The 26942-nt window shown below is 42.0% G+C and overlaps 2 protein-coding genes across 12 annotated transcripts in view; one reads left to right on the top strand and one right to left on the bottom strand.

Annotated features, from left to right (window-relative positions):
* tp63 (tumor protein p63) overlaps positions 1–5770 on the top strand; it is a 32622-nt gene extending 26852 nt beyond the window's left edge. For 5 of the 11 annotated variants that reach the window (XM_067597779.1, XM_067597777.1, XM_067597778.1 and 2 more), the window contains 4 exons: positions 2054–2199; positions 2566–2731; positions 4049–4142; positions 4241–5770. In XM_067597779.1, coding sequence (XP_067453880.1) covers positions 2054–2199; positions 2566–2731; positions 4049–4142; positions 4241–4537 — 703 coding nt within the window. In that variant the 3' untranslated portion in view covers positions 4538–5770. Of the gene's footprint in view, positions 1–878; positions 1782–2053; positions 2200–2565; positions 2732–4048; positions 4143–4240 lie in introns of those variants that run through there. The other 6 variants (XM_067597776.1, XM_067597775.1, XM_067597783.1 and 3 more) reach the window with 3 other exon arrangements.
* Positions 5771–6024: 254 nt separating this feature from the next.
* On the bottom strand, positions 6025–12560 carry zbtb11 (zinc finger and BTB domain containing 11). The gene is made up of 10 exons (XM_067597774.1): positions 12000–12560; positions 11173–11420; positions 10830–11061; positions 9706–10748; positions 9273–9593; positions 8767–9181; positions 7617–7734; positions 7354–7512; positions 7094–7269; positions 6025–6990 (listed from the first exon to the last, which is right to left on the bottom strand). The coding sequence occupies exons 1-10, from the start codon at positions 12307–12309 to the stop codon at positions 6455–6457; spliced, it is 3558 nt and encodes a 1185-aa protein (XP_067453875.1). The 5' UTR covers positions 12310–12560; the 3' UTR covers positions 6025–6454.
* Between the last annotated feature and the right edge of the window lie 14382 nt (positions 12561–26942).

The raw sequence follows: 26942 nt of genomic DNA, 5'->3' as shown, positions 1-26942 counted from the left end.
CGTGCCTCAGTCTCATCTATTCGCCTCGGCATAATTAAAACTCTGTCTCACACACACTTTTGTTCGTCCACGCCCATTTCACTATAAGCTATGGAAAAGAGGAGATGGGTGTAAATGATAGTTTGACAGCACTAAAATGATAATTACTGCTTATGTTATAGTTTCCCATTAAGAGACTGGCAGACAGCCTCACTGTGAGATCATGCCTGCTTTCACTGTTTTTAACTTTATTTGTATTTGTTGTTGGATACTTGTTGCTCGCTGTCAGGCACTAAAATATTGGTAATTATGGAAATACTGTGAACAATCATATAATTAACAGATATTTAACTAAATACATTTCTTAATAGTACTTTAAGTACTCAATAATTTTAGATTGTAGAGTTAAAATATTAGTATTCTCTCTAGGAGTTGGTATATCCTTCATCCTATCCTTCATGTGCATGTTTTTCTCATCTTTCTCTGTGTTTTCTTAAAATCCTCAGAGCCAGAATAACTTGCTTCTCTCTTCTGTAATTTATAACTTCAACATTGTTTCCTTCAAAGCCTTTGAAATAAAACGTTCAGTCAACAGCAAATGCTTCTTTTCCTTCTTTTTTCCTCACTGTGTTAACGGCCAAATGATACCACTCTGCACATTCCAGTGGTGAAATGTTGTGATCTGTGTTTGCATAGTGCCATCTTCTGGAAGACGGCATTAGTGCAGAAACATTCAACATTTTCTGTCACACAAACTTTTTTTTTTCTTCCCAGTAACATTTGTTGAGCTGCTTTTTCTAAAACCTCTGGGCCTCTCTGGGGTCACTTTCTCTCTCCTCCTCTGCAGTGAGCCCTTATTTTCTATTCTGCTCTCTCTTCTTTCTGGTTCCTCCCTGCAGTCTGATAAAAACCCGTCTTGGTAGCCAGCTCCTGGAACCTGCAGGAGAACAGAGGCGGCGCTGCAGCTCCTCCTGAAACTCTGCCCCACATTCCTCCTCCTCCTCCTCCCCCAAGTTACACGGACCTCCTCTTTGTCTCCTTTTTTCTCAACTCTGATTTTTCTGATCTCCTCACTTTCTGCATTTCCTGGGTGTCTGGATTCTACACTGAGGATGTGATACTGACACATTAAGATCTGTTGCTGCTGCAAGATGACGGATTATCACTTTCACTATCCACTTTGACTACCGGCTCTACTGAAAGAGTCCTTTAAATTCATAGAAGAGCATTTTTAGACTGTTTTGCATGCGTTATATTTGTCAGAAACAGGATATTTTATAGAGTTGCCTATTGTGATGACATCCTCAGTCGCCACTTTGTTCAGGTCATCCCTGTTTATCATTTATGTGTTGCATAAAAGCCGTTTGTGAAACGTTCATCCCACTCAGCCTCCTCACCTTTACTATGGCTGAAGGTGGACAGGAACCAAGCCCTAAATGTTTGTTTCTTTATGTTACTTGACTCATTCAAGTGAATGTTTTGCCTTTGCATCGTCATGAGAGCTGGACTCAGAAAATCGTAGCAAATCTTGTGGGGTTTTGGGGGGAAGAGACTTTATTATTGAGAGAACGTTTCGCTAATGCTGGTCATGTTTTATAAAGTCACTGCAGGACAGTTTGCGTGTCTTTGTTTTTGATCCTGTTTTTAACAATAAAATGTCTTTTAACGGAGGAAATGTGCTCTCTGTTATCTACAGAGCCTCTGTGACCATTCTGTTTGAAACAGATTATTTTGTTATTTTTGTGGCTGCTGCACTTTTGTCTTTCGGAACATAATAAATGGCTTTTTTTTTGTTGCTTGAACTCTGTCCTTTTCTTTTACTTCTCTGCTATTTCATTATTAGAATATGTGGTCAGTATTACTACTCATAAGACCCTTCCATTGGCCTTATTAGTAGCTCTCAAAAATAACATGAAGCTACTGTAATATTATGTAATGCTATAATTAGTTTATGTTCGTTTAAAAGAGTCATTATTGTTCCTATGAAAGGATGTCGACCAGGCCTTTGTCATTAAAGTTGAGCGCTGCTGAGCGATGTTTGTAACGGCCTGTAACCTCCTCTCTCCTGCCCCAGGACTTCAATGCCGTCTCAGCCTTCCTACGGCTCCAGCTCCCCAACTCACGGAAAAGTCAACAAGCTGCCTTCTGTCAGCCAGCTCATCAACCCCCAGCAGCGTAACACACTCACCCCGTCCAGCATGTCTGGAGGCCTGACTGACAGTAAGTGTGCCCCCTTTGTTTCTCTTCCTGTCTATCTCAGGCCGTGCCCCCAACCCCCTTTCCACCCGTCGTCCCGTTCCTTCTGAGCTTATTGTATACGTATAAGGGCAGCGTGTCCGGGCAGGCAGGAGGGGACCTTAACACCTCTCACCACCCCCGACAGAAAGTTTCCTCCACAAAAAAGAATGTGATCCCTGTGAGACTCTCGCTCTGTGTGCGCCCGCAGGACCTGTTGTGATGCATTATGTGTCATGTCGAGAGTAATCTCTGCATGCCCCCACCACCCCCCTCCCTCCCCCCCACCCTGTGTTTCAGTTGACATTGCGTAATCTCTAAATCAGAGCAGCGAAATAAAGCTCACAGTAGCTCCTTTTTTCTCTGCAGTGACTCCTATGATGGGCACTCACATCCCCATGAACGCTGACATGAGTTCACTGAGCCCCACACATGCACTGCAGCCCCAGCTTCCCTTGGTGCCTTCCTCCCACTGTACTCCCCCTCCTCCATACCCAATGGACAGCAGCATCTCCAGGTACCTCATTAATTATTCATACAGCCCTTTCCAAAAGCAAGTTACAAAGTGCTTCATAAAAGACATAAAACCAAGGAGTGTTTAGTGTAAAGAAACATAAATCAACAAGATTAAAGTGTAGTTTAACAGATGAGTTTAAAAGAATAAATGCTGTGAAAGCATTTAGAACGAAAACAATGAGATGATGGAAGAAATGTTCTACAATCATGTGTTTTTAGGAGAAATTTAATCTGATATATAGAGTGAGCTTGCCTGATCTCCTCTGGGAGGTCATTCCAGTGTCGCAGAGCCTTCGACCTGTATTTACCCTCACATGTTGGCGTACGCACATCCAAAAAAAAACTCCACAACATCTGCTGGACCAAACAGGACATATGGCACAAAGTAGAATCCGTTATTCACTGTTGCTGTCCAACGTTTCAATCAGTCACGAAAAGAGATGGTGAAAAGAGAAAGGACAAAGAAGGAAAAAAAAGAATAATAAAAAGAAAAGATTAAAATGAAAGAAGAAATAAAATAAAAAAGGAAATATTAAGAGAGAAACAAAGAAAAGGAGGGAAAGAAAAATATTCAATAAAACCTTTCATTTACTTAAAATAAAACTTTGAAAGCTTATCACTAAAACTTATTTCTTAAAATTTACAAAAACATTAATACATTCTGGAAATAATGTTTAAAGATTGTAGTTTTCAGCTGTTGCTGATTGCCATCATTTTCAGATATGTGTATATTTAATGGGAAGTTTGTTAGAGCAGGTTTTTGCCTGCTGAAAATTTGATTGAAGAATAAAAAACCTTCAAATGTTCCCAAAGTTACAGTATTTTCAAACCACTAATAAAGCAAAAAATATATAAATGAACGTAGCAGCCATGTAGGCCTTAAATTGTACTAATACATCAGATTTTTTATCAATTTATTTTTTGAATCAAATTATTTGCCTGAAATATTTCTTGCCTCTAAAATACTTTCTTACTTCATGATTAAGTCAGAATGATGTTGCTGCCAGAAGTCATTTTAAACTCAGAAGTAACTATTTATGTAACTTTCTTCGCACCACAATCATCAGAATGAGCCACCACCCTCCTAACCCCACAACACCTTTTAAATGACGTTAGTTTTGCTTTATGTATTAAATATTTTACAGAGAACTGTTTAGTTTTGTCATATGACAGTAGTCTGAAACATAACAATTAATAATAATAATAATTTGATAACTGCAGATAGCCAGAGCCAGTGTGTTTTGTAAAATAAACTGTATGAACATTTAATACTTTTATTGTTCCACTATTAAACCTGTTCACTCTGTTCCTCCCACAGCTTCCTCATACGGCTGGGCTGCGCAGGCTGCTTGGATTACTTCACAGCACAGGGCCTAACCAACATCTACCAGATTGAGAACTATAACATGGAGGTGAGCCCTTGCCTATCCCACACGAGTCATTTGATGGGTTAGAAAGAAGAGTGGCTCCCCCTGCGAATACTAACGCTCCCCTGTGTAATGACCATTAGGACCTGTCCAGGCTGAAGATCCCCGCTGAGTTCCAGCACATCATCTGGAAGGGCATCATCGAGCACCAACAGGCCATGGATTTTTCCCCACCTCCCCACATAGTGCGCACCACCAGCGGGGCCTCCACCGTCAGCGTGGGCTCCTCTGAGGCCCGAGGCGAGCGCGTCATCGACGCCGTGCGTTTCACCCTGCGCCAGACCATCTCCTTCCCACCGCGCGACGAGTGGTCCGACTTCTCCTTCGACCTGGATTCTCGCCGCAACAAACAGCAGCGCATCAAGGAGGAGGGAGAGTAAGACAACTCTGTCTTGTTCCCAATGTTCCCATTTCTCATTTCACGCCTGCTGATGGAACATTTCATCTGAACACCTGATACTAGTGCAAATACTGCTGAGAACAAAACACATATTCAAATAGAAATGCACTTATTTTTATTATTGTTCTGGCTCTCGTTATCACGGAGAAGAAATAAATGGTGTTGAGCAAAGGTGCATTTTATTATGTTCTAATTTCTTGAGAGCACTTAAGAAATGCTGAGGATTTCAAGATTGCTTTGAGTTTATGTTAAGTGTTAATGATTCATTCCGATGTGTAAGCATGACTGGAGACAAAAAATTGCATTCAAGGGATTACAAGGGCTTATATTTCTGCTATGGGCCATAAATAGACTTTTACATTTTCACCATTATGGTTGTGCAAGTTAGTCAAGTACACTGGTTTCATATGTGGCAGAAGTCAGCATTGATTGTATACATTTCAAACATTTCCTGTCAGAAGTATTATGTCAGATGATGGTCATTTTTTTTCTGCTGTAGCTTCTATATTTAGCTTTTTTATGTCTGTTATGAGACCAATGCATCACCTTTTTCGTGTCAGGTTGTGAAGTATGTTTGTTTAAGTGACAGATGGTCGTTCATTTGATGTAGCCATATATAGGCCTAATGCTCTTGACCCAGTGTTTTACAGGTAAATGATACTATGACTGATGTCGTTTTGTGTTTGTTCTTATTGTTTTACTGCTGTGCAAACGTGGTTGTGATTGCATTTTAAGAGCAAGTTTTTGCTCTTGCAGTGGATGCCTGGTACAAGTTTTTTTTTTTTTTTTTTTTAATTCATGAACCATGTTTTGGTAGAGATTTATTTCATTTAATAACTGGCCAAAACCTGATATAAATGTATATAAATTTGTATAGTTCTTGTTTGAAAGTCTCCCTAAAGAAAATGCATGATTTTCATCATGAAACAAAGCATATTGATGTGAATATTGTCTGGTATATGTTACCAGCAAGAACAATGTTTGTATTAACTCAATGGAGCACAGTCAGTATGTGTGTGTATGTGTGTGTGTAACCAACACTCGCCAGTAGCCCATGTTCAACTTTGTTTCAAGTAGCCAGCATTGTTAGAAAGCAGAAACCATCTGCATTTTCATATTTTTGTACAATGTATTGTAAATATGTTGCAATATACCAAGGGTATTTTGATATAAATCAAAAATAAATATCCATACTTGCTGTATTGCATGTTAACATTCCTTTGTGTCAAGTTATTTAAAGTGTGGCTTCATTCAGATTTCTTTTTACAAACATGAATGAGGTCAAACAAGTCAAACTACCACAGACAGAAACTGTTTCTGTCAGCTCTTTGTTACATACTGATTACTGAGATGCTCCTACTGATATTTTATTGTTTTAACCACCTTGTAAACTTCCTGTAGTGGAAAGAAACATGCACCTACCTATATATTACCAACCATGTAACAATGAGTGAAATGACCAGCAGATACAGGCAGTTTTTTATTTGTTCATCCTTCAAGCGGACACCAGGGGGAGTAATGACACCCAATACCATGACAACTGCTACAGTGACGTCTCACAGCTTTTCTCCTTCAACAGAAGCAATAAGGTGGAGGCAGCTGATGAGATGCATTTTGTCTTCATTTCTACATTTATTTCTTCTGAGTACCAAATTTCATAGACTTGTAACTCATTAATGAATCTTGTTACCGTATATCTAGTTATTTACAGAAAACAAAACAAAAAATGTAACTGTGTGCATAAACAACATATCAAACACAGTTCTGAGCTGAATGGACTCACTCATGGTTCACTTACACTATGTACATCTTCAGAAAAATAGGCATCTTTTTACATTCTGTTACATTTTACAGACTGTGGGAAACGATGAGATCAGTCTGTGCGAGAAGCATGAATTTACTCGACTTCGGCCACGTGAGCAACCTCCACCTCCATGGTCTGAATCTCTTCAGTTGCGTTTTCCTCCAGCTTGGTCCCTGTGATGGCCTGTTGCGCCAGGACATAGTTCACGACCTGCATGATGCCTTGATCTGACAGCGTCGCCATGGAGCCGTCGTTCACAGCCTGAACGGCCTGCACGGCCTCCACCGTCTCCTCTGTGATCAGCACCGTCTCGATCTCCTCTGGGGGCATCTGCTGGGCGGGGCGGAGCTCCGGAGGCAGGTCGGACGCCAAGATGCTGACGGCGTGCTCCACCTGGGTGCCCTGGTTGTGAAACTGCAGGGTGTCCTTCTCCAGCATGATCTTCCCGGGCAGGTTGTCCACGTGGTACTTGGCCATGTGCTTGCGTAGAGTGCGTGCGTCGATGTGCGCCTCCTGGCACATGGGGCATACGTACGGTCGCTCTCCTGTGTGCGTACGGACGTGACGCTTGAGGGAGCGGGCGTCGGCCCAGGCAACACCACACGTCAGGCATTCAAATGGCTTCACTCCTAAAGAGAGGGGTAAAAAAAAAAAAAACATTAAGAGACGTCAGCACTTTTGAAAAGAAATCATAAATGAGCTAAAACGACCACATCACGTTGGGACACTCACCCTGGTGGTTGTTTATGTGGCGTCTGTACTCTCGCAGCTGAGTGAACTTCCTCCCACAGTGCTCGCACTCCCTCTCCAGGTTCTGCTTTACTCGGCCTTTCTTCCCGTGCGTGGCTTTCTTGACGTGCCTCCTGAACAGAGCCTTCTCAAAGAACTCCTTCCCGCACACGTTACACCTGAGGAGACGAACGCAACATGATTTCTATGCTTTGACGTCGAGCTGTGTACAGACGGGTGTGCGTCAGGTGTGTTAGACTCACTTAAAAGGCTCCGCCACACTGTGCGACTTGACGTGGGAGTACCAGTCCTTCTTCCAGCTGTAGCATTTCCCGCACACCTGGCACTGGAAGGGCTTCAGGCCCATGTGCTTGTTCATGTGCTGCTGGAGATCTTTGGCTTCGTAGAACCTTTTATCACAGCTGCAGGAGACAGGAAGTGGAGTGAGTAAATTCATTAAACCTCATCTTAGTTCACACTTTGTCCCGTTGAATCATGTGTCATTAAAAGATGAAGAGTTACTCACTGAGAACAAGCAAACGGACGCACGTCAGGTTTGGGCTGGTGCTTCTTCAGGTGTTTGCTCAGAGCGGACGCTCGATGGAAAGTTGCTCCGCATGTGTTGCAGAGATACTTTGATTCACCTGTTGAAGTGTTTTATTGTATTTGGTGAAAACAGCCTCATATATCTCGTTTTATGAGAAATACGGTCAGTTCACCAAACTTATAAAAAGCTTTCTCTCACTTGCAGATAGTTTTATTCACACAGGTTTCGAGATATCTGTCCGACATTTATGCCACAACTGCAATACAATGCAGATGAATGGAAGTTTGTTTGTTCTGCTCACATTTTTGGAAAACTAAAATTTAAAAATTCAACAGTTCCATCTCTTTCCAAAAACAATGGGCATCATGCAAGAAACACTTGTACGAGCGATCCAGGTCCGTCATATGAACCATGTGACTTGTTTGATTTCAGAATCATAACGCCCGTCTGATTGAATTTCTAGTTTAATTGTGTTAGTTAAATCAAACCCCCAAAAAACAGATTTAATGTAAAGTTCATATTTTGTTCATTATTTATTGAGAGGTTTGACATGGTGTGGCGGGTTTAGTTCTGTAGTTAGTCACTGACAGCTGCCTCAGGGTCCATTCAGGTCCTCTGTTGCATCTGACGTTGTAACATCACCTGCTGTATAATATTCTCTCATCCTCCTCCATGACCGTCACCTCCCTTTGACCTCCTCCTCCCATCTGAGTCATTGACTGCTTTGCTTTGGCTTATTTTTAGCATCTTGCTTGATGTTAAGTGTTCAGTTTACATTTGTCACTGTGCACAGTACAACACAGCTCTGCATTGTGAAATTAGTATTTTTGCTCTTGTATGATTTTAACAGGTAACCTTATGTAGCAATTTGTTTTGTCAATAATGCAGGAATGGACCCTGTATTCAACATATATATAATGCTGATTTTTTTTCAATGTTGAGCACCATGAACAAAATTCTATTTGTCTCCATTTTAAAGGAGTAGTGGGAGAAATGTAATATGCTATAACTATGACAAATTAAATCTGTGTAACTACATACTCTAAGTTGTAAGTGAGAAAATGTGGTTTTTTATTTGGGTGAACTGTCCCTTTAAGAAAAACAACCTTCAATCACAGTCTGTACTGACCTGTATGGAGGCTGGTGTGCTCCTCCATGCTCCGCTTGCTCACAAAAGATTTCTTACAGAACTCACACTGGAACTGCTTGGTGACATCGTGCAGCGCTCTGTGCATCTTCAGGCTGTGTTTGTGGGCGAACGTCTTGCCGCAGACCTTGCAGGAGTGAGGCCGCACACCGGTGTGATTCAGCATGTGGATGCGCAGAGAGTAGAGCTTTGGTAAAGTCTTCCCGCAGATGTCGCACACGAATTCTCTTTTGGTGTGTGGCGATAAAGTCTTCTCATCCAGATCGCCGTCCGCCTTGCCCTCAGAGCTCTGTTCTACTAAGGGTTTGGTGACGGGGGCTCGCTGGCTGCTCTGCTGCTTGTGTCGGGCCAGGTGGGCGCGGAGCGAGGCGGCGTACTGGAACTCTTTACTACACAGCTAGAGGAAGGACACACAAACACCTGTCAGGACATTTTCACTGACGATATTAATAATTAAACGTGAGACGCTGACCAACACTAACACTTACGCTACACTTGTATCCACGAGCTTTCTCGTGTTTTAATGTGTGCATGATGAGAGAGTAGCGTCTTTGGAAGGACATGCCGCACTCGGAGCACGTGTGCTCTCCGTCAGCAGCGCTCTCTGCTGGGGCTGGGTCCTGCTTGGTTCCGGTCTCTGGCTCTGCCACCTTTGTCCCAGCCTCCTCTGTGCTGAGCTCTCCTGTCGCCACGCTCTCCACCGCGCTGGCGTCCGGATCCGCCCCACACTCAGACACGGACTGTTCCTCCGTTTGATTCTCCACTGGCTGCTTTGGAGGTCTACCCCTCTTCCCGGGCCTCGGGCCAACCTAAAAACAGGTCTGTGTTCAGTTTATCTAAACATTTCTTCACACTTAACAAAACACAGGATGAGAAGAAATATTATTTATACACAATATTCAATAAAATAAAATGATGTACCTTAGGGGTGGCAGCACGCGGTGGGGTTGAACCTTTCTTGCCCTCCTCTTCCTCTTCAAGCCCCATGTGTAGACGAGCATAACCCCCCTCAGCTATAGAGCGCTGCCGCAGTCGTCTTCTGTTGGGGTCATCTGACATCATCTCCTGTTTGTCTTCATGGCTTTCATCAGCGGAGGGATCCTCCTCCTCCTGTGGAATGAACTCCTCCACCTCTTTCTTCACTTTGGCTGGACGCCCTCGTTTCCGTTTCTGAGGAGTAGGCGCGAGCGGTGCCAGTGCTGATTCTCCCTTCTCCTGAGGCGCCGGCGCCGCCGCCTCTGTCTGCAGCCCGACAGAGACGACCACAGATTCTAGTTTAGTGACCTCTGAGGGGCTCACTTTGTCTGGGTCCACATTTATAACAAAGGCTCCGGCTTCAGCGACCTGAGGCTGCTCCATCGCCAGACAGGCTGAAACCACAGCGAGGGACTCACTGGCTCCAGCCTGTCCACTGTGGGTGACCACAGTCATGGTCTCCCCCGCCATTCCTTCTGCGCTGCCTGAAATAAGAGTGACCGTCTCTCCTGCCTCCGCCTGTCCGCTGTGAGTGATCAGAGTCACAGTCTCATTCTGCGCCGCCTCCCCTTCATGTACTCCTCCATCTCCCTCCACAGCCTGGGTGACGACTGTCATGGGCTGCTGAATGTACGCCTCTTTGGAGGGTTCAACAAAAGCTAAGGACTCCCCCGTTACAGTGACCCCACTGTGGGTGACCACCGCCCTGCCGTCACCCTGTATGGCCATCATGTACGCACCAGATTCTTCCTTTAAGCCCTCCTGAGAAGCTGGCTGGCTCGCCACCACGGTGTGGATGTCTCCTCTCTGATAGACCGTCAGCTTCTGTTCCTCCACCTGCTTATGCACAGACTCGCATATCTGCAACACCTCCGTCATCAGCAAATGTCGGGCGAGGTTGGCAATATCTGCCATCACGCAGAAATTAAACGTAAGCATGGAAGTGTACGCGAAATCCAGCAGTGGTAGGAAGCTGGCTTTGGTGAAACCTGGAGAGAGAAGGATGGAGGTTAAAACTGAGCGAACGTGCAAAACATTCTGCGCTGAAATTAACAAAACCAAATACTCACCAGAGAGGTCAACCACAGCTTCATGGGTGGACACGGCCCCCTTCTCGAAAAAGAGCTCATTGAAGTATTCACTGCACGCTGCCAACACAGCTTTATGAGCACGGTACTCCTCTCCTTCAATCAGCAGCGTGATGTCACAGAACTGATTGCTGAGGCGCTGCTGGTTGAGTTTGTCCAACATGGTTTGGCTGTGTTTGGGCAGGAACTGATTCACCTCGCCCTTACTGTCCACCTGGAAAGCACACCAACAAAAACAAAAAAACAAAAATCAACAAATGCCGCATTAATAAAACAATCAAATAACCAAATTAACAGTTGTGATTTCTAAGTCTGTGATACTTACAAAGACCAGCTCATGCTTGGCCATCGTCTTGGCCAACTTGGATCTTGGCTGACAAGACGCGTCAGTGAAAATTAAACTATCATCTCCCTCTTCTTCCTCCTCTTCCTCATCCTCGTCATTCGCGTTGGCAGCCGCCCTGCGTCTCCCCGGCCGGGCCAACAGTCGCGCTCCAGAACCATCGTCTGCACTCCTCCTGCTCTGACACTGAGCACACTCTCTGATGTGGTCTTTCACATTTTTCAGAATGCCTGAGGGCGTCAAAAAAAAAAAGACACGTCATTCACTTGTAATAAAACCACCATCATAAACTGCTCCAGTCACAATGACAACAGTGTTTCCTGTTTACATACACTCAGTTGACTAAAGATAACGGATAGACTAGATAGATATTCTGCCCGATAAACAGTTTAAAACTCATAATATTCAATTTAATACCACACAGTAGTATGCAAACCAGCACATTTTGGTATTAAAACATTATTTGTAAATGCTGTTTTTATCCTGTATAAAAATCAGTGCGTGAATGCAGTCTGAATGGTGCATTCACGTGCAATAATGTAGTATTATTTAGCACTGAAGTTCAATACTAAGTCTCGTTATCTTATTCATCACTTGAAATTAAGTCTATGTACTAGTTGGATTACAATTAATCATACAAGTTAAAAACATGACTCTTTAAATAACTATCCACTAGATGGTGACGAAGAGCAGCTCTGTGCAGTGATGGGTGGTGTAACTTATATTTATATTTACACCAACTCTCCGCCTGATTTCATGGCATCACAGTAACTATGTGAACTTCTTGTAGCTCAGCCTTGTCGTCTCACCTCTCCACCAGTACTTGTAAGAAATGGACTCCCAGGTGAGCTGCTGGTTGAGATGCTCCCCTCCTCCGGTGATGTGCGCCTGGTTGATGAGTTCCCTCCTCCGGCCGTCCTGCAGCACCACCTCCAGCTCCGTGAAGTCATTCTGGCCCTTTAGTCGACGTTGATAAAACAAAGTCCCGTTTCTCACAACGTAGCAAGTCGCCGCTTTTCGTATTTTCCTCTTGGTGTTGCCAGGCGTCCCCGGCGCGTACGGCTCCCGTTCATCCGTCAGATAGCGTATGATGGCCAAGTAGCTTTCTTCACTCGACATGGCTCAGCGGACCCGCGTTTTTCACGCTAATTTACGGATTGATCTCGAAGAGCAGGGCCCTCTTCGGACGTGTAAAATTAAGATATCAATTTTATACGGCGCTCAGATAGTAGATAACGTGAAACAGAAATGCCACAACAACATTTCAAATTGTTTTACTAAGGTGGAACTGCAGTTCGTAACCGTCAGGGTAGACTTGCCCGAACAGACAAAATGGCTGCTGCACAACCGGATTTTGCGTCAGCGAAGGCGGAAGCGCGTCGTGAACTTAAGTTACCACAAGAGGGCGCAATGCCCACATTTATAACTATATCTCATATTCATGTTTAAGAACAAGAAGAGGATTTTTATTTTATTTTAAAATTACACAAACAAACGCAGGGAGGTCTTCGCATTCTGCATATTTAGGAGGAGAGGGGGAAAATAGGTTATATAGAAAGATTTACATTCAAATAATTTCAGTCAGTATTATGTTACTTAGTTTTAGGCTATTTTAATGAATTAATGGGTTTTGAGGTACCTGGTTTATTTTTTGTTTAGTTTGAGGATATATATATACTCACTATATACACTTAGCCTAGGCCTGTATATTCACTCTGTGACTGTTACACTCGTGCTCAAAGTTTGTAGGAGGTTAATTAGATTTAACCAGGTTTCCCATCCATTATATATGGGTTAAATAAAGAAATGCTTCAGAACCTACTGTAAAGGTAAACTAATTTGGAGGCAGCATTTTGGCTACACAGTGGTTCAGTAAGTGTGTAGTGACTCGTCAAGTAACATAAATTAGCATAGTTTTGTTTCTAGTTTTTGCTCTCACCATCGCTATGCAGAAAGTTCACTCCAGCAATGTGTCATTTGAGGCTTCTGTGTCATTCAACTTACAGCAGCTGTGATGACTTAGTTTCCTTTCATGTGCTAGGGTTAGGTTAAGGTTAGGTTAGGTTAGGGTTGAGGTTAGGTTACGCTACACATTCAATCATACTAACTGCTCACTTACAAACACGTTACGTTGTTTGGAGACAGCACAGGCTGCCTCGACTTGGCTCCTGTGTAACCTTTTATTCGAAGGCATGTCCACTTGAATTTAAGGTTTAAGGTAGCAGTTTATATTTCTGACCTCTTCAGCCCTTACTTACTTACTCACTCTACCTCCAAGAGCCTAAAATTATTTCCTCAGATCCTCCTTTTCACTGTCCCAGTTTAAATCTGGGCATAATCAAGCATCTCCCATTGTTGCTCCAGGGCTGTGTTTACCTGTGACTGTCAGGTTTTCCATCAATATGGATCCTGTCTTAAGACTTTTTTCTTACTGCCTTGCTTTTAGTCTACACAAATATTTTATATTATAAAGTGTGCACTATTAATTAAGTTGACTTGAGGTGACTTATGTTATATAGGTTTTACTTTCTTGTTTCTTAGTGATGAAACGTGTGAGTAAAGTGAGATGAAGTTTTGTATCACTTCCTATATGAAAAGTATGTGATATTTAAGTATGACAGTGGGTTACCTGAAAAACACACCTCAAAGTGCACATGTGGACACATTATCTTATCACTCTCCTCTCACTGAGCAAAAGCAATGTTTTGACAGACCACATGAAAATCAGCTTTGCAGCATGAATGTCTGTCTGTCAGGGACACAGGCCTAGTTTTACATAATCAGCTTGACAGAAGCTAACCTTCTCAATATAGGAGATAAGTCTTTTATCTGAGTCTACGGTACACAACACATTCCACATGAGCCTCAGTTATGGGTACAAGCATCCTGAGTGTCACTTATCACCTTGTGTCTTTAGATAAAAGTCTTTCCAACAGACCAGCTATCTGAGATTTGTAAGAGCTGAGATAAAAGTGATATTAAAATTTAAAAAACAACATATTTTATCATTTTCATTCATGCCTACATGATCTGATGCAATAATGATACTTCTTGTTTGTATTGACATCTGAGGGGAAATTCCATTTTTGTTTTCACCCCTTAAAGAACGTCAGAGCTCGAACAGCTAATTTTGTAGTCACCTGTCATTCTAGGACTGCAACAAATTATTGTTTTCATTATTGCTCTTTTTTCAATTAAGTGATCAATCACAACATTAAGAGTCTAGCCATGGGAGATTACATTTAGTCACAGCGGTGCTTTGAGCTAAATGCTAATGTAAGCAAGTTTCCAATGACAATGTTAGCATGTTTAGCAGATATAATATTTACCATTGATAGTTTAGCATGTAAACATGCTAAGATTTGCTAATTAGCCCTAAACACAAAGTACAGCTGAGGTTGATGGAAATGTCATGAGTTTTGTTGGTATTTGATCATAAATCAAAGTGTAGGACAAATTAAAAATGTGATGGTGCTAGAGGAAAACTCAGGAGATCACCAAAGTCATTGGGATACATCGGGACACATCGTCTGAGAAACATAAATGTCTTTACAAAATACTTTGCCAATCAATCCCATTGATTTTAAGATATTTCACCAGTCAGGGAAAAGAAAAGGTCAGGGAAGAAAGGTCAGGGAAACAACTAAGTTATTAAAATTCATCCTGAGGGGGACATGAATGTCTGTTCCAAAATTTATGGCAGTCCATCCAATAGTTGTTTAGATATTTCAGTTTGGAGCAAAGAGGTTGAATGCGTGACTGATTGATGCTAGAATGGCTAAAAATTCAAAAACATTATGGAAATTGCTCATCTCAAGGTGACCTCTTCAATTTTCAATTCACAAAAACAGACAGAAACTCTGCATCTTCATGCTCTGATCCTCCTCAGAATTACATCGACTGGCCTTAGTGTGGCACTACAACCCTTGTTAATAACTGTCTGTATGTCGTAATATTCACCTCTGTGATCTTTCTGAAAACTTAAAAGAATAATGTGTGTCACTATTGACTCTAGCATTTAAAATGGGATCAATGGGCCTTAGAGGAGGCACTACAGCATTTGTTTACATGTTGGCTTATGCAAAAAGGAATTATTCATTTCACTACCTCACCACAGTGCCACATTTTCACTGAATTACTCTGACCCGACGGTGAGGGGCGACACATAATTTGTTGCTCATCCATGTGTTACATACCAAACCTGACATCAAACACCGGTCAGTATGTGTCTCAATGCTGCATTTCAGAGCTCTCTGAACCAAGGACAAATAACTTTTACAGCTTAAAATAAAGTGATATATTTTTTACCGATTGGCACAGGCAAGGACTTTGTGGGATGAAATATTTATTTACTGTTGCCTGGTAATGACAAAAATATTTCTCGGAGCTGTGGATTGTGCAATAATAATGATACAAATACTGTCTACTGTCCAAGTATCAGACTCATTTCCACATGTTGCCATGGTTTTTTAACCAAATACTCTCACTGGGCCTTTTAGTAAGTTCAGAATCTGTCTTTGTTGCCTAAACTAAACCCTGACCACAAATCCCTGACTCACTGAGTAAACTGGTGTTTACATACACAAACTGTAAACTCACTTTTCACTTTCAACCGCTACATGACTGAGCCTAAGGAGCATAAGCCTCTTCCCTGCCTGTACTAAGAAAAACAATACAAGTGTTGGACTATTTGATTATTTCAGGTCCTCCACTTGTGTTGGCCTCTTCTTTTGTCATCCACTGTCTTGTTTAACTTCCCATACAGAGCTGATTTAAAGTACTTGGTTCTCTCCCCTAAGAGGCAGAAATTTAATATGTTTATTCTCAGTTGCTGCTGGCAGCCACCTCAACACGTGCCACGGAGTGTTTATATGAACACAGAGAAAGAGTTTATTTGCATCCTGTCAATGTGATTCTGTGTGAGAGGACATTTGTTTGCTCCATCTAGTCATCAGTTTAGGTTTAATAGCATATCACAGGTTGCTTTAATGTTGAATCTAATCAGTGATTCCTTCACATTCAAATTTATTTCCCAACAAAGCTGCCTCTGTGTCGTCACTGGACTTCTTGTCACTTCCTCCCCATCGAGGTATTTGCTCTACCGTTCACTTCCTGCTCTCTAGAGGTATTGTTTGGTTTGTCATGTTTACTGGTAGTAAGACAAAGGTTTTCATGACTCAAAACAGGAAGACTGGTGTCTGTTTCAGACAGGTAAAAACATCACGCTCTGAGGCAGCTTAGAATTGGGCAGTGGTGGCCTAAATGTTAGAGAAGTGAGCTTGTGACTAGTAGGTCGGTTCAATCCCCTGGACCAGCAAGATAATTCTGGGTAGGAAAAGTGAAGAGCAGTGCTTGCCCTCCTTCATTACCACCACTGAGGTGCCCTTGAGCAAGACACTTAACCCCAACTGCTCCAGTGGAGCTGCTCAGTGGCCTGCGGATCAGACTGTGGTTGTACTGGGCAGCTTCCAGGTGTGAATGTGTTACTGTGTGAAAGTGATCAGGGCGTTCCTGAAAAAGAGAGAATTGCTCTCAGAGAAACTCCCCCCTGGATAAATAAAGGTGAAAAAAAAGGAATGAGCTCTTTTGAGTCAAGGGTTTCAGGCGTCTGCAAAGAGGAGGGAAATCCCTGGCACTCAAGAGTTCAGCTGTACTAAAAGCTAAAAGTTAGTTATGTTTATTCACCCTCTAGCTGAGAGTTAGACGAGGAGATCAGTGCCACTCTCATGTCTGTGCAATAAATATGAAGCTACAGCAGGAGACAGTTAGCTTAGCATAAAGACTGGAAACAGGGCGAAACAGCTAGCCTTGCTCTGTACAAACATAAAAAAATAGTTGGCTACCAGCACTTTTGAAGCTCAATGGAGGGGTTATGTGCATAAATCTCCATTGATAAACACTCACATTACAACTAGGCTAAGTTTGAACGAACAAGTTCAAGTCCTGAAAACATAAATTGGATTACCTGTTTTCAAGACACTGATAGTCAAGTCAAGGTCAAGTTTTTAAATAAAATAGAACTTTGAGTACACCTCAGCCTTTAAGTACTGAGTTCATATTTAAAGTGTTAACATTACTGCACTGCATTTTCATGTCAGGATTTTATTTCCACTACACTCCAATTTCATTTGAGCGATTTGTGTCATATATACAGTAGTCACCAGTCACTTACTTGGCAACATTGAAGTATGTATGCAACAGTGATGTATTTCCCAAAATGCCAAACTATTCCTTCTAACATGGCTGCTGTGTTGCACATGACCTACACATGACCTTAATGCTCTGTGTCTGTACTGTTGCTGTACTAGACTTATGGAGCTTATGTCAGTGAAGATGTTCTCTCCAACTTCTTTATTTTCATTACACACAGGTTACATTGTCGGTGGAGAAACAGTCTGACTCAAATGCTCCACAGATTTAGGTAACATCTCCAAAACCATTTCCTGTCCTGTACTGATCTCTTAACTGCTCTTTATCTGTGCAGTTTGTGTTCTTCCATCTTTCTAAGATTTTGATAAGCGTGTGCGATGCTGCTGGGGGTGGCTCTGTCTGTGTTTTGTCTGAAAGCTTCTTCTTGATGGATAGATGTTTCTTGATGTGAATGTGTTTTATTTCCCACCCAGCCCAATTTTCCTTTTAAACTCAATTCAATTCAACTTTGTTTTCTTTTTATCTTGACCCTCCCAGGAGCTACAAATATATTTCCTTGAGCCTTCCCGATTGACTGGGGGAAATGCATGACCCTCCCTCCACCATAAATAACCATATCTTATTATATTCACAACAAAGGTAGGTAGTATTGGAGGAAATAAAAAGTAAAGGCTGACCTTTTCCAACCATTACGTTTAATAGTGAACCGTGACTCTTAAACCTTGGCAAACTACCAGGGCTGGTAGTTTGCCAGTCCAACTTTAAGTTAGCTCCCGGGAGGGTCAAGATAAAAACAAAAAACAAAGTCACAGTCAAGGTGCTGTTGTAGCCCGTCTTTGGTTGGAGACAGGAGCACCAGATCATTTGCAAACAGTAGGCATTTGACCTCTTTGTCTGCAAGGCTGATGCCAGGCACTGCAGACTGTTCTAGTGCCCTCGCCAGTTCATTAAAGTATATGTTGAAGAGGGTCAGACTCAAGCTGCATCCTTGTCTGACTCCCCAGCTTTGGGGAAAGAAGTCTGTGTGTTTTTTGCTAATCTTGACAGCGCACTTGTTGTTTGTGTACATTGAATTGATGTCATAGTTTTTTTCCCCCAACACCACTTTCTAACAGTTTATACAGCAGACCCTTGTGCCAAATTGAATCAAAGACTTTTTTGAAAACAACTAAGCAGGAGAGTAATTTGCTTTTGTTTTTGTTTATTTGGTTGTCATTTAGGGTGCTGAGGGTGAAGATATGGTCTGTTGTATGATAATTTGGTAAAAAGGCAATTTGGGATTTGCTTAGGACATTATTTTTAGTAAGGAGTTGTAGGAGTCTGTGGTTTATGATCATATAAAGGATTTTCCTGAGGTTGCTGTTGAAACAGATCCCACGGTAGTTGTTGGGGTCGAATTTTGGGTCTCTATGTTTTTGGTTTGATAAGTTTCTTAATTGCTTTCTGGTCTAAGAGTGATTAGACTTGTTGTTGCCTAATAGCGTTTTGGTAGGTTTCCACAATCTTCCTTCCTTCAATTTGTATGTAGTTTGGTTGGCTTTGATACCTCATGATTGGGTGTTGATCTGTTCAGGTGGACTGTGGTTTTGCTGTGGTCTGACAGGGGTAGTGGCCTTACAGTGAATGCTCTGAGAGACACCAGGCTGAGGTCAGTGATGATGTAATCTACTGTACTGTTACCCAGAGGTGAGCTGTAGTTGTACCTACTGTAGGAGTCCCCTCAAAGTCTACAAACAGGAGGATGTTTTTCTTGGTTGAGGTAAGATCCTTATATATTTCTAACCAGTAATAAAAAGCTCCTGTTTTGATTAGCTTAATGGAATGGATTAGTCCTGATTTATACCATATTATCATGCCTCCCGAGTCTCTTCCTTGTTTGATCCCTGTTAGCTTAGTGAAGTTAACAGGGCAGCCAGTGGGACCATCTCCTCTGTATCATGTCTCCTATAGGACAATGATGTCGGCAGGTAGGGCAATTTCATTTGTGAAGTCTGGGTTTCTGCTCTTAATACCAAAGGCAATCAACCTCAGACCTTGTATATTCCAGGATGAAATACTGAAAGATTTGTTTTCCATGGTTTATGGTATTATTATTCCAGTAGTTTTAGGCCTGGACCATGATTGCAGGGAGCTCACTGAGCATTTGTTGTATGCTCAGGTCACAGAGTGGGGCTCTACCAGGTATAAGGTTGGGGCTTGCTCTGCTCACAGCCTGTGAATAAATGTTGTATGGGGATGGTAGGAGTGGGGTGGGACTGGACTGGAGCACAGCAGAGTGTCCTCTGTGTATAGCAGGAGGGTGTCCTCTGGGTATTGCTTGCAGCGTGATGCCCTCTAGGCATTGCAGAGTGTCCTCTGTGTGTAGCAGCAGGGTGTCCTCTGGTTGCAACGGGGTGCCCTCTGGGTGTTGCAGGGTTCCCTCTGGGGGTGGCAGCAGGGTTCCTTCTGATTGCAGCAGGGTGTCTTCTGGGTGCAGGCTCTCTGGGTGTTGGGCTGGGTGGAGTGCTCATCTCTCTGTAGCTCCTGTAGGATGTGCTTGATCTGCAGTTGTGTTTTATATCCTTCAGAGTCTTTGCAAAAGTTGGGACGGTTGCCTTCAGGATGTGCACTTGATCGAACAGGCTGTGCTGGCCCAGAGTGGGGTGGGGCGCCAAGTAAACATTTGGCTTTATTGCAAACTCTCTGGAGGTTTGTGCATTTACCCTTTAGATGAAGGCATGGTAGAATTCCCATCTAGGTAGCACAGTAGAGATGACTACCTTTGTGTAAGGGAATGTGGATGAAGCTTTTTCTGTCACTCCCTTGACAGATTTTTTCACCTCTTCTCCCTGCATTCTTATGTTGTTTGTGCTGGTGTGGATGATGATGTGGATAGGGGACCCCAGGTGGTCCTCCATCAGCAGCTTCATAGCATGACTGGTATTCTGGCACTTGAGTTAAGCAACTCTGTGGTTTGGGAAAAGTTTATTCTCTTCCACATGCCAATTTGTGGATTTTGTGTTGGGTTGCTTTCTGGAGGTCTGATAGTGGGGTTTGGTGGAGGAGGGGTTTCTTGGGTTTGTGGCTCTTGACTTGGTGGTACTGTTGATTGGTTGGGTCTTTTGTCTGGACTCTGTTTCGTTCAGCTGTATCCTGTGGTGGGGTAGACAGCGCTCTCATAGGTCATTCACTGGTCAGCGTCCTGGAGCTTTAGCACCTCTTCCCTGAGCTGCCTCTTCTCCTGCTGTAAAGCATCCTCATTATCTTGGAGTCTTTTCACTGCAGTCCAGGGAGCTGACAGGTCTATCACCCCCTCTGTGTTACTGAGTCTGAGTGAGGGATTGTGTTTATTCTGGACTGTTGTCTGTCCAGATTGGAGTGTGTTGATTGTGTGTTTAAATCTGGGTGCATTTGTACTTATAGCTGCCATGTTATCTGTAAATGCCTTTATGTCCTCTCTCCCTTTTCATTAGCCACTTAAATGCCCTCATCATTGACTTCATTGTGAGTGAGAAAGGTGAGATTGTACTATAATAAACTTCCATAATAGAGGTTTAAATGCTCTCTTACCACGATGGTCCATTCTAACTAGAAAGGCTTGGCAAAAGAGGAATAACTATTATCACTATCAGTTGCTTCATGATTTCATCAAAGACACACTGGAAATGTTGTAACAAAGATGTATTTTCATGCATTCTTTTTAACATCTGTACACCTTACATGACCCACAGACATATGTCAAACGAAATGGTTCACACTAATGCTCTGCTGATTCTCTAACCTTGAAATGAGAGAGAGTAAACATGGCCTCTGGCACTGTGGAGCAGAGAAATAGTACTGATCAGAGCCCCTATCACCCGCATGGTGGGCCATTTGGTGTTTGGTTGTATATTTGCTGTTGAATCTTTTTCCATTCTCAGTTTAAGCAAGCCAGTATTGACTGTACACTTCTGTTTTGACCTTGATATAAAATGATCAGAATCTCCCACGTACTGTGAAGTTGACATCAACTTTACTTGAATAAAAGCTATAAAATAGGATTGTAATATTTAATTAGGAATTTACATGCTCTGGCTGTTGTTGTTGATGGTTTCAATCAAATCACCAAATAGTCATGATAGGTGTCCCACAAGGATCAATATATGTTCCCTTGGTATTTACTCTATAATATCACATGTACATAATACATAATACTTATTTTCCAACTGAACATTGCAATGTCCATTTTGATGCTGATGATACTGTGTTGTGTATTACCTACTGCAAATCAGACCTTCTTCAGGTTATTGTTGCTTATGATGACCTCCAGACCTCTTTTATTCATTTAAAGCTTGTTCTATATTAGAGCACCAATTAGTCAATTCATTAATTACGTAGTCTATCGACAGAAAATTAATCTGCAATTATTTTGATAATCAAATAATCGTTTGTCTTTTTTCAAGCAAAAATGCCAAATATTATCTGGTTTCAGCTTCTCAATTATGAAAATCTGCTGCTTTTTTCATATTTGACAGTGAATTAAAAATCTTAAGGTTTTGGACTGTTGTTCAGACAAAGCAAGACATCACCATGAACATCTCACTCAAAGACTAAAAAATCAAATTGGATTTTTAAACCGGAGCAGAGCTTTTTTCTCCCTACATAGCAGAAAACCATTATACAAACCACTATACTATCTACACTGGATTATGGAAATACTCTGCATTCTCAAATTAATTTGACTTGCTGATATTTTCAATAATATGAGTAACTATTTTAATTAACTGTCTTGTTGTGAACTGTCATTTGTCCTCAGGTCTCTATTGTAAAATAGCTCTCCCTTTTTGCTTATGAACTGTAAATGTAAACCTCTGCCCAACCCAATAACACATGATGCATATGGAAAAGTTGAGGAGCACATATAAAGGATATTATTGGTCTGAGGTCTAGATTTGTAATCTAGATTTGAGATCTTCTATGTGTCCTGTTACACTAATCGCTCTGTACTCAAGCTTAAATGCAGCCAGAAAGATAAAGGTGTCTGTCTGTCTAAGGACAAACACAGCTGGGGAATTGGGCGAGCAGAGACTGCCTTATCTTTCATTGTCTTGCTCTCGCTGTGCCCAAGGCTAGACGTAGTGATAGAAAGCTTACTACAGCTCTTCAGGCACTGGAGTACTTTTCCATTACACACTGCCTGAGGAGGATCTCTGTGCCAGCAGTACATATGCCAGAGGGGAAGATGTGGACACACCTATAGATGAAAATTTAGCTTCAGGTTTTGTCCATAAACAAATAAAAATGAGAGAAACTTTTGTATCACTAATCTTTTCACATGTGGTGTGATTCCAGTGCTGCTGAACACAGAGGAGGGGAGCAAAGTCTGACGTGGAGGACATTGGCAATCAGAACAATTTGTCAAGGAAACTGAGCTTTGCAGCACAGAGGTCATGAATGGATGATGATGATGTAAGAGCTCACAATCATGCCTCTGCTTATGTCACCACTTTCGCTTATCCTTCAGTGCTTTGTTGTCTGGCTGGCTGAGAACAACTGACATTTGACGGGCATTTACAGCAAACTGACGGTAATGCAGCAAGTGAGCTGGTTTCTTTACAAGCCTTACAATATCCTGTACTCTTTGAGTGTTAGAAGAACACAACAAATCGTGATTGTTTGAGAAAGTCTGTGATGAGAAAATACTTGTTTGTTTATTGAAACGTCAGTTTGGAAGTCATGAAACCTTGAAGGGTATACACTAATTTTATTTGTTCAAAATTCATGATTGGTGTAAGACAACTGACATTTAATACAACTAGTGCAGTGCCCATTCAAAACATGCCTGTTCGCAACAAGCCAATTGCTTGTTATTTCTTGAGAACCACATATGTATGTATCAATTGACAAATGTATCAATTAAAACGATAATGAATTGATAAATAAAATGGTTTAAATCCAGACAGAAACTTCACCAGTGAGACTAGACAGAGGTTTAATTGTAGAAGCAGTTTACAGCCTTCCATTGGTTGATTCTGCTGCCAATCAAATGTGTCTGTGCTCCTATTGGCTAGTTTTACTGCCTCCACCTGTGTTTGCGCTCTTTCTTCTCTCTCAGGCAGTTTATCTGAGCAGTGCACGTGCCTTTGTCCCACTCAGCAAATCAGAGCCCAGAAGCCCCGCCCTGCAGTGATGTGACGGTGTTTGTATCAAACGCAAAGTTAATTAAATGTATTGTGTGTCCAAATAACTTCACGCTCGACACTGCACTTCCTTGGGTCCTCAGCAGTACACCTGCCAAGTGTGAAGTCAGGTGAGAGCCCAAAAGCCCCACCCCGTTGTGATGTGACGGTGTTTATATCAAATAGTCCCTGCTGCACTCAGACACAGCGCTGAGTGGCTCGCTGTTCACTTGTTTATTCAAAGCTGTCGCGTGTCCAAATTGCACCAAATTCGACCCTGTATGTCCTTGGGTCCCCAGCAATACACCTGCCAAGCGTGAAGTCGATCGGATGAATGATTCTCAAGATATACAAAGGACACACACATACATACAGACAGACAGACGTTTCTTGCTTTTTACTTAGATGAACTGCAGCACCCGTTCAAAACATGTCTGAGACATCTTGCAGTAAGTCTTGAACGTACATGCCAAGTTTTGTTCAAAATACACAATTCAATAGTAGAACTTAAGTCTCTTTTTCAAGTCATTATCACTATGGATGTCATCCCACCTCCAACCACAATATGGGTTGCAATGGCAGAGTGGTGCTGTCCGTACTTCCACATTTTGACGCCACGGGCAGAAGAAACAGATGCAACATTGTTTATGAGGTATTTTTATATATTTTTCGAGAACTGCACATCCAAACAACTTCACACTCGACACTGCACTTCCTTGGGTCCCCAGCAATGCATCCGCCAGGTATGAAGTATATCAGATGAATAGTTTTCGAGATATGCGAAGGACAAACATACACACAGACAGACAGACAGAAAATGATTCCTTGCTTTATATAGAGATATAGAGAGACTACATGTCCAAGTCCACTTGGTCATCAAACAAATAAGAAATGGTATAAGTGTAGGTACTTTAGGAAGACTGGTGAAAACTCATGAACTCAAGTCTATGCAACTTTTGCTGAATGGTACACCTGCATTAATTGATTTTTTTTGGCCACTTGGGCACTTTGTTGTTGGTGCTGGGCAGGAAACAAACAGTCAATTGTTTGAGATTTTTCACTGAAAACAACTGCCCGGCACGGGACAAAATTACTCTGAGAGCAGTGAAAGTGAACCAAAAAAGTAAAGTTCAATTACCTCTAAACTGTACTCAAGCACAATACTTGAGTCATTGTACTTAGTCACTTTCCACCATGGAATAAATTGATATTGCACGTTTTGGTACTGCAAGTTGTGTCACTTGCAAGAAACAAATCTGAAAAATAATCGATGCAGCAGAGGAGATTTTTTTTTTTTTAACTTAAAGGCATTTTTGCCTTTATTAAATTGTGGGCAGTGAGGAGGCAGACAAGGGGAGAGAGAGATGGGTATGACATGCAACATACATCCCTGGCTGGAATCAAACCAGGGACATTGCGGTTATGTGGCATGCACAGTAACCATTCGGCTACTGGGGCACTCCATATGGAGATATTCTTAATCTTAGTCCCCATATAGATCCCACAATTCCCATAATACAAATAGCATATCCCTTTGTCCATGACTAGTAAATGATCTGATATGTAAAATCTGTGTAGTAAAAGTTTCATCAGCCATCAAGCCAATTCAAAAGCCTGGTTCCCATGCCCATTTACAGATGTGACTCTATTAGCTCACATTTATATACAGTATAAATATGCTCTGTTTATGGGACAAAAACATACAAAAAGTTGTCATGACAAGAATGTAATATTGCATCCTGTGAGCTCTGTCCTGTACCTTCTGATGTATTTTCTATATTCTGAGTAAATCCGGGAGTGTATCTACACTCTGGGTCACGGTTGGGCTCCACACAACTAAGACACGAGTATGTGCTCTATGGTGTGAGAAGTGCCTGTTTTGTGTAACACAATACTGTTAGAGTCTTGCTCTTCTCTCTGCCTGGGCCTCCAGCCAACAGACAGATTAACACGCTGACAAGCCTCAGTACATTTTTTACACTCACAGCCTTGACCTTTCACCTGGAGGGACATCCAGTAAAAACGCAGAATAAGGTCTGACACATCTTTTAAAAACAAAGACTTTGCGCTGTGTGGCACCATTTGTTTAGTTCCAGGAAATGCAGCCACAAGCTCATCATAGCTAATGAGGGAGACAAAACTGGTATTGGAAATATTGTGGTGTAACGGAATGACTGGAAACACCAGATGCAGGGTCCAGTCAACTCTTTTCATCACAGCCCATAAACTGCCTAATTTATTATGTGCTGTTTCACTAAAAAGAATTCATCAGTGAAGAATCCAAGAGTAATAACAACGCTTTTGTCTAGAGGTGCGCTGCAAGCAGAGAAAGTGAGAAAGCCAAAGGAAAGGCTGGGAACCAGTAGGTCACTGAGCTCACCTTACACCTCTTGTTCCCACAATGTATTGGCTGCCTCCCAACTAATAAACTTATTCCTTCACGGACCCAGAGGGGAAAAAGTGAGTAAGCTGTTATTCTTAACTTTAAATCTCAACTAGCTTCTATTATCTGACACCATAATTTTGTGATCACAGGACGAGCATGAGTTGACTGTGTAAACACAAGTGCAGAGCTCCCTCCTGAGTCCTCAATGCAAAGAATCTTTCCCAAGAGCCAGCGACTGGGAACAGCAACACTTGGGAAGTAAAAGATTCCCATCAGCTTATTGTTCATGTTTATTTCCAAAAAAACATTGTTTATAGATTGACAGTGAAGAGTCAATGAATACATTCTGACTGAATAATCTGTCTGCTGTTGTTCACATTATATCGGCTGAATACTTTTCTTCTGAATGGTTTGCAGAGTGAGACTAAATATGATTGAACTCTTTGAACTCTTACTGGAAATGCCAAGGAGACTCTTCCGTCAAAAGCCTTCATGAATGGGAGGATCTCAGATGAACACTCAACACCATGTCCTCATTAGTGTCTAGAAATCACTTTATCTGCAGCAGTAGAGAGAATCACAGCAGAGGACACACCCTACACTATTAATCTGTGCCGTGCCCTGTGTCAAAGGCTGACACAGACTGTTACTTTGTCCCTCCCATGGACAATAACCTTCATATTTGCTGAGCTCACACCATCAAATATGACTGATCTATAGTGTACAGATTATACTGTACATGCTGCCACATGTAGGCCAGGTCAGACTGAGGTAGACTGTCAAGATTTTCATGTAGTGATGTCTTAAATTAAATCCCTTGTTGGTGGTCTTATGACAGCCATTTATGTGAACAAAACCAATTAAATTTTCAGAAAAGCCCTAATCCAGTCATTAAGGGGCTTGGTTAACCCAAGATACAAAGGGCATATGTGCTTACTTACCCATAGAGGTATTTAGCCATGCATATACTGTAGTTGTGGTCAAAAGTTTTCAATGGAACTACTTTCTACCAAACAATTAGTCCCTATTAAAATTCCTGACATTGAGGTCTGTGGATTATCCAAAGTACTGAGGGCACT

This window comes from Thunnus thynnus, chromosome 8, assembly GCF_963924715.1.
Source record: "Thunnus thynnus chromosome 8, fThuThy2.1, whole genome shotgun sequence".
Classification (NCBI taxonomy): Eukaryota; Metazoa; Chordata; class Actinopteri; order Scombriformes; family Scombridae; genus Thunnus; species Thunnus thynnus.
The sequence above is the reverse complement of the archived record's forward strand: the minus strand, read 5'-3'. Positions and strand labels throughout refer to the sequence as shown.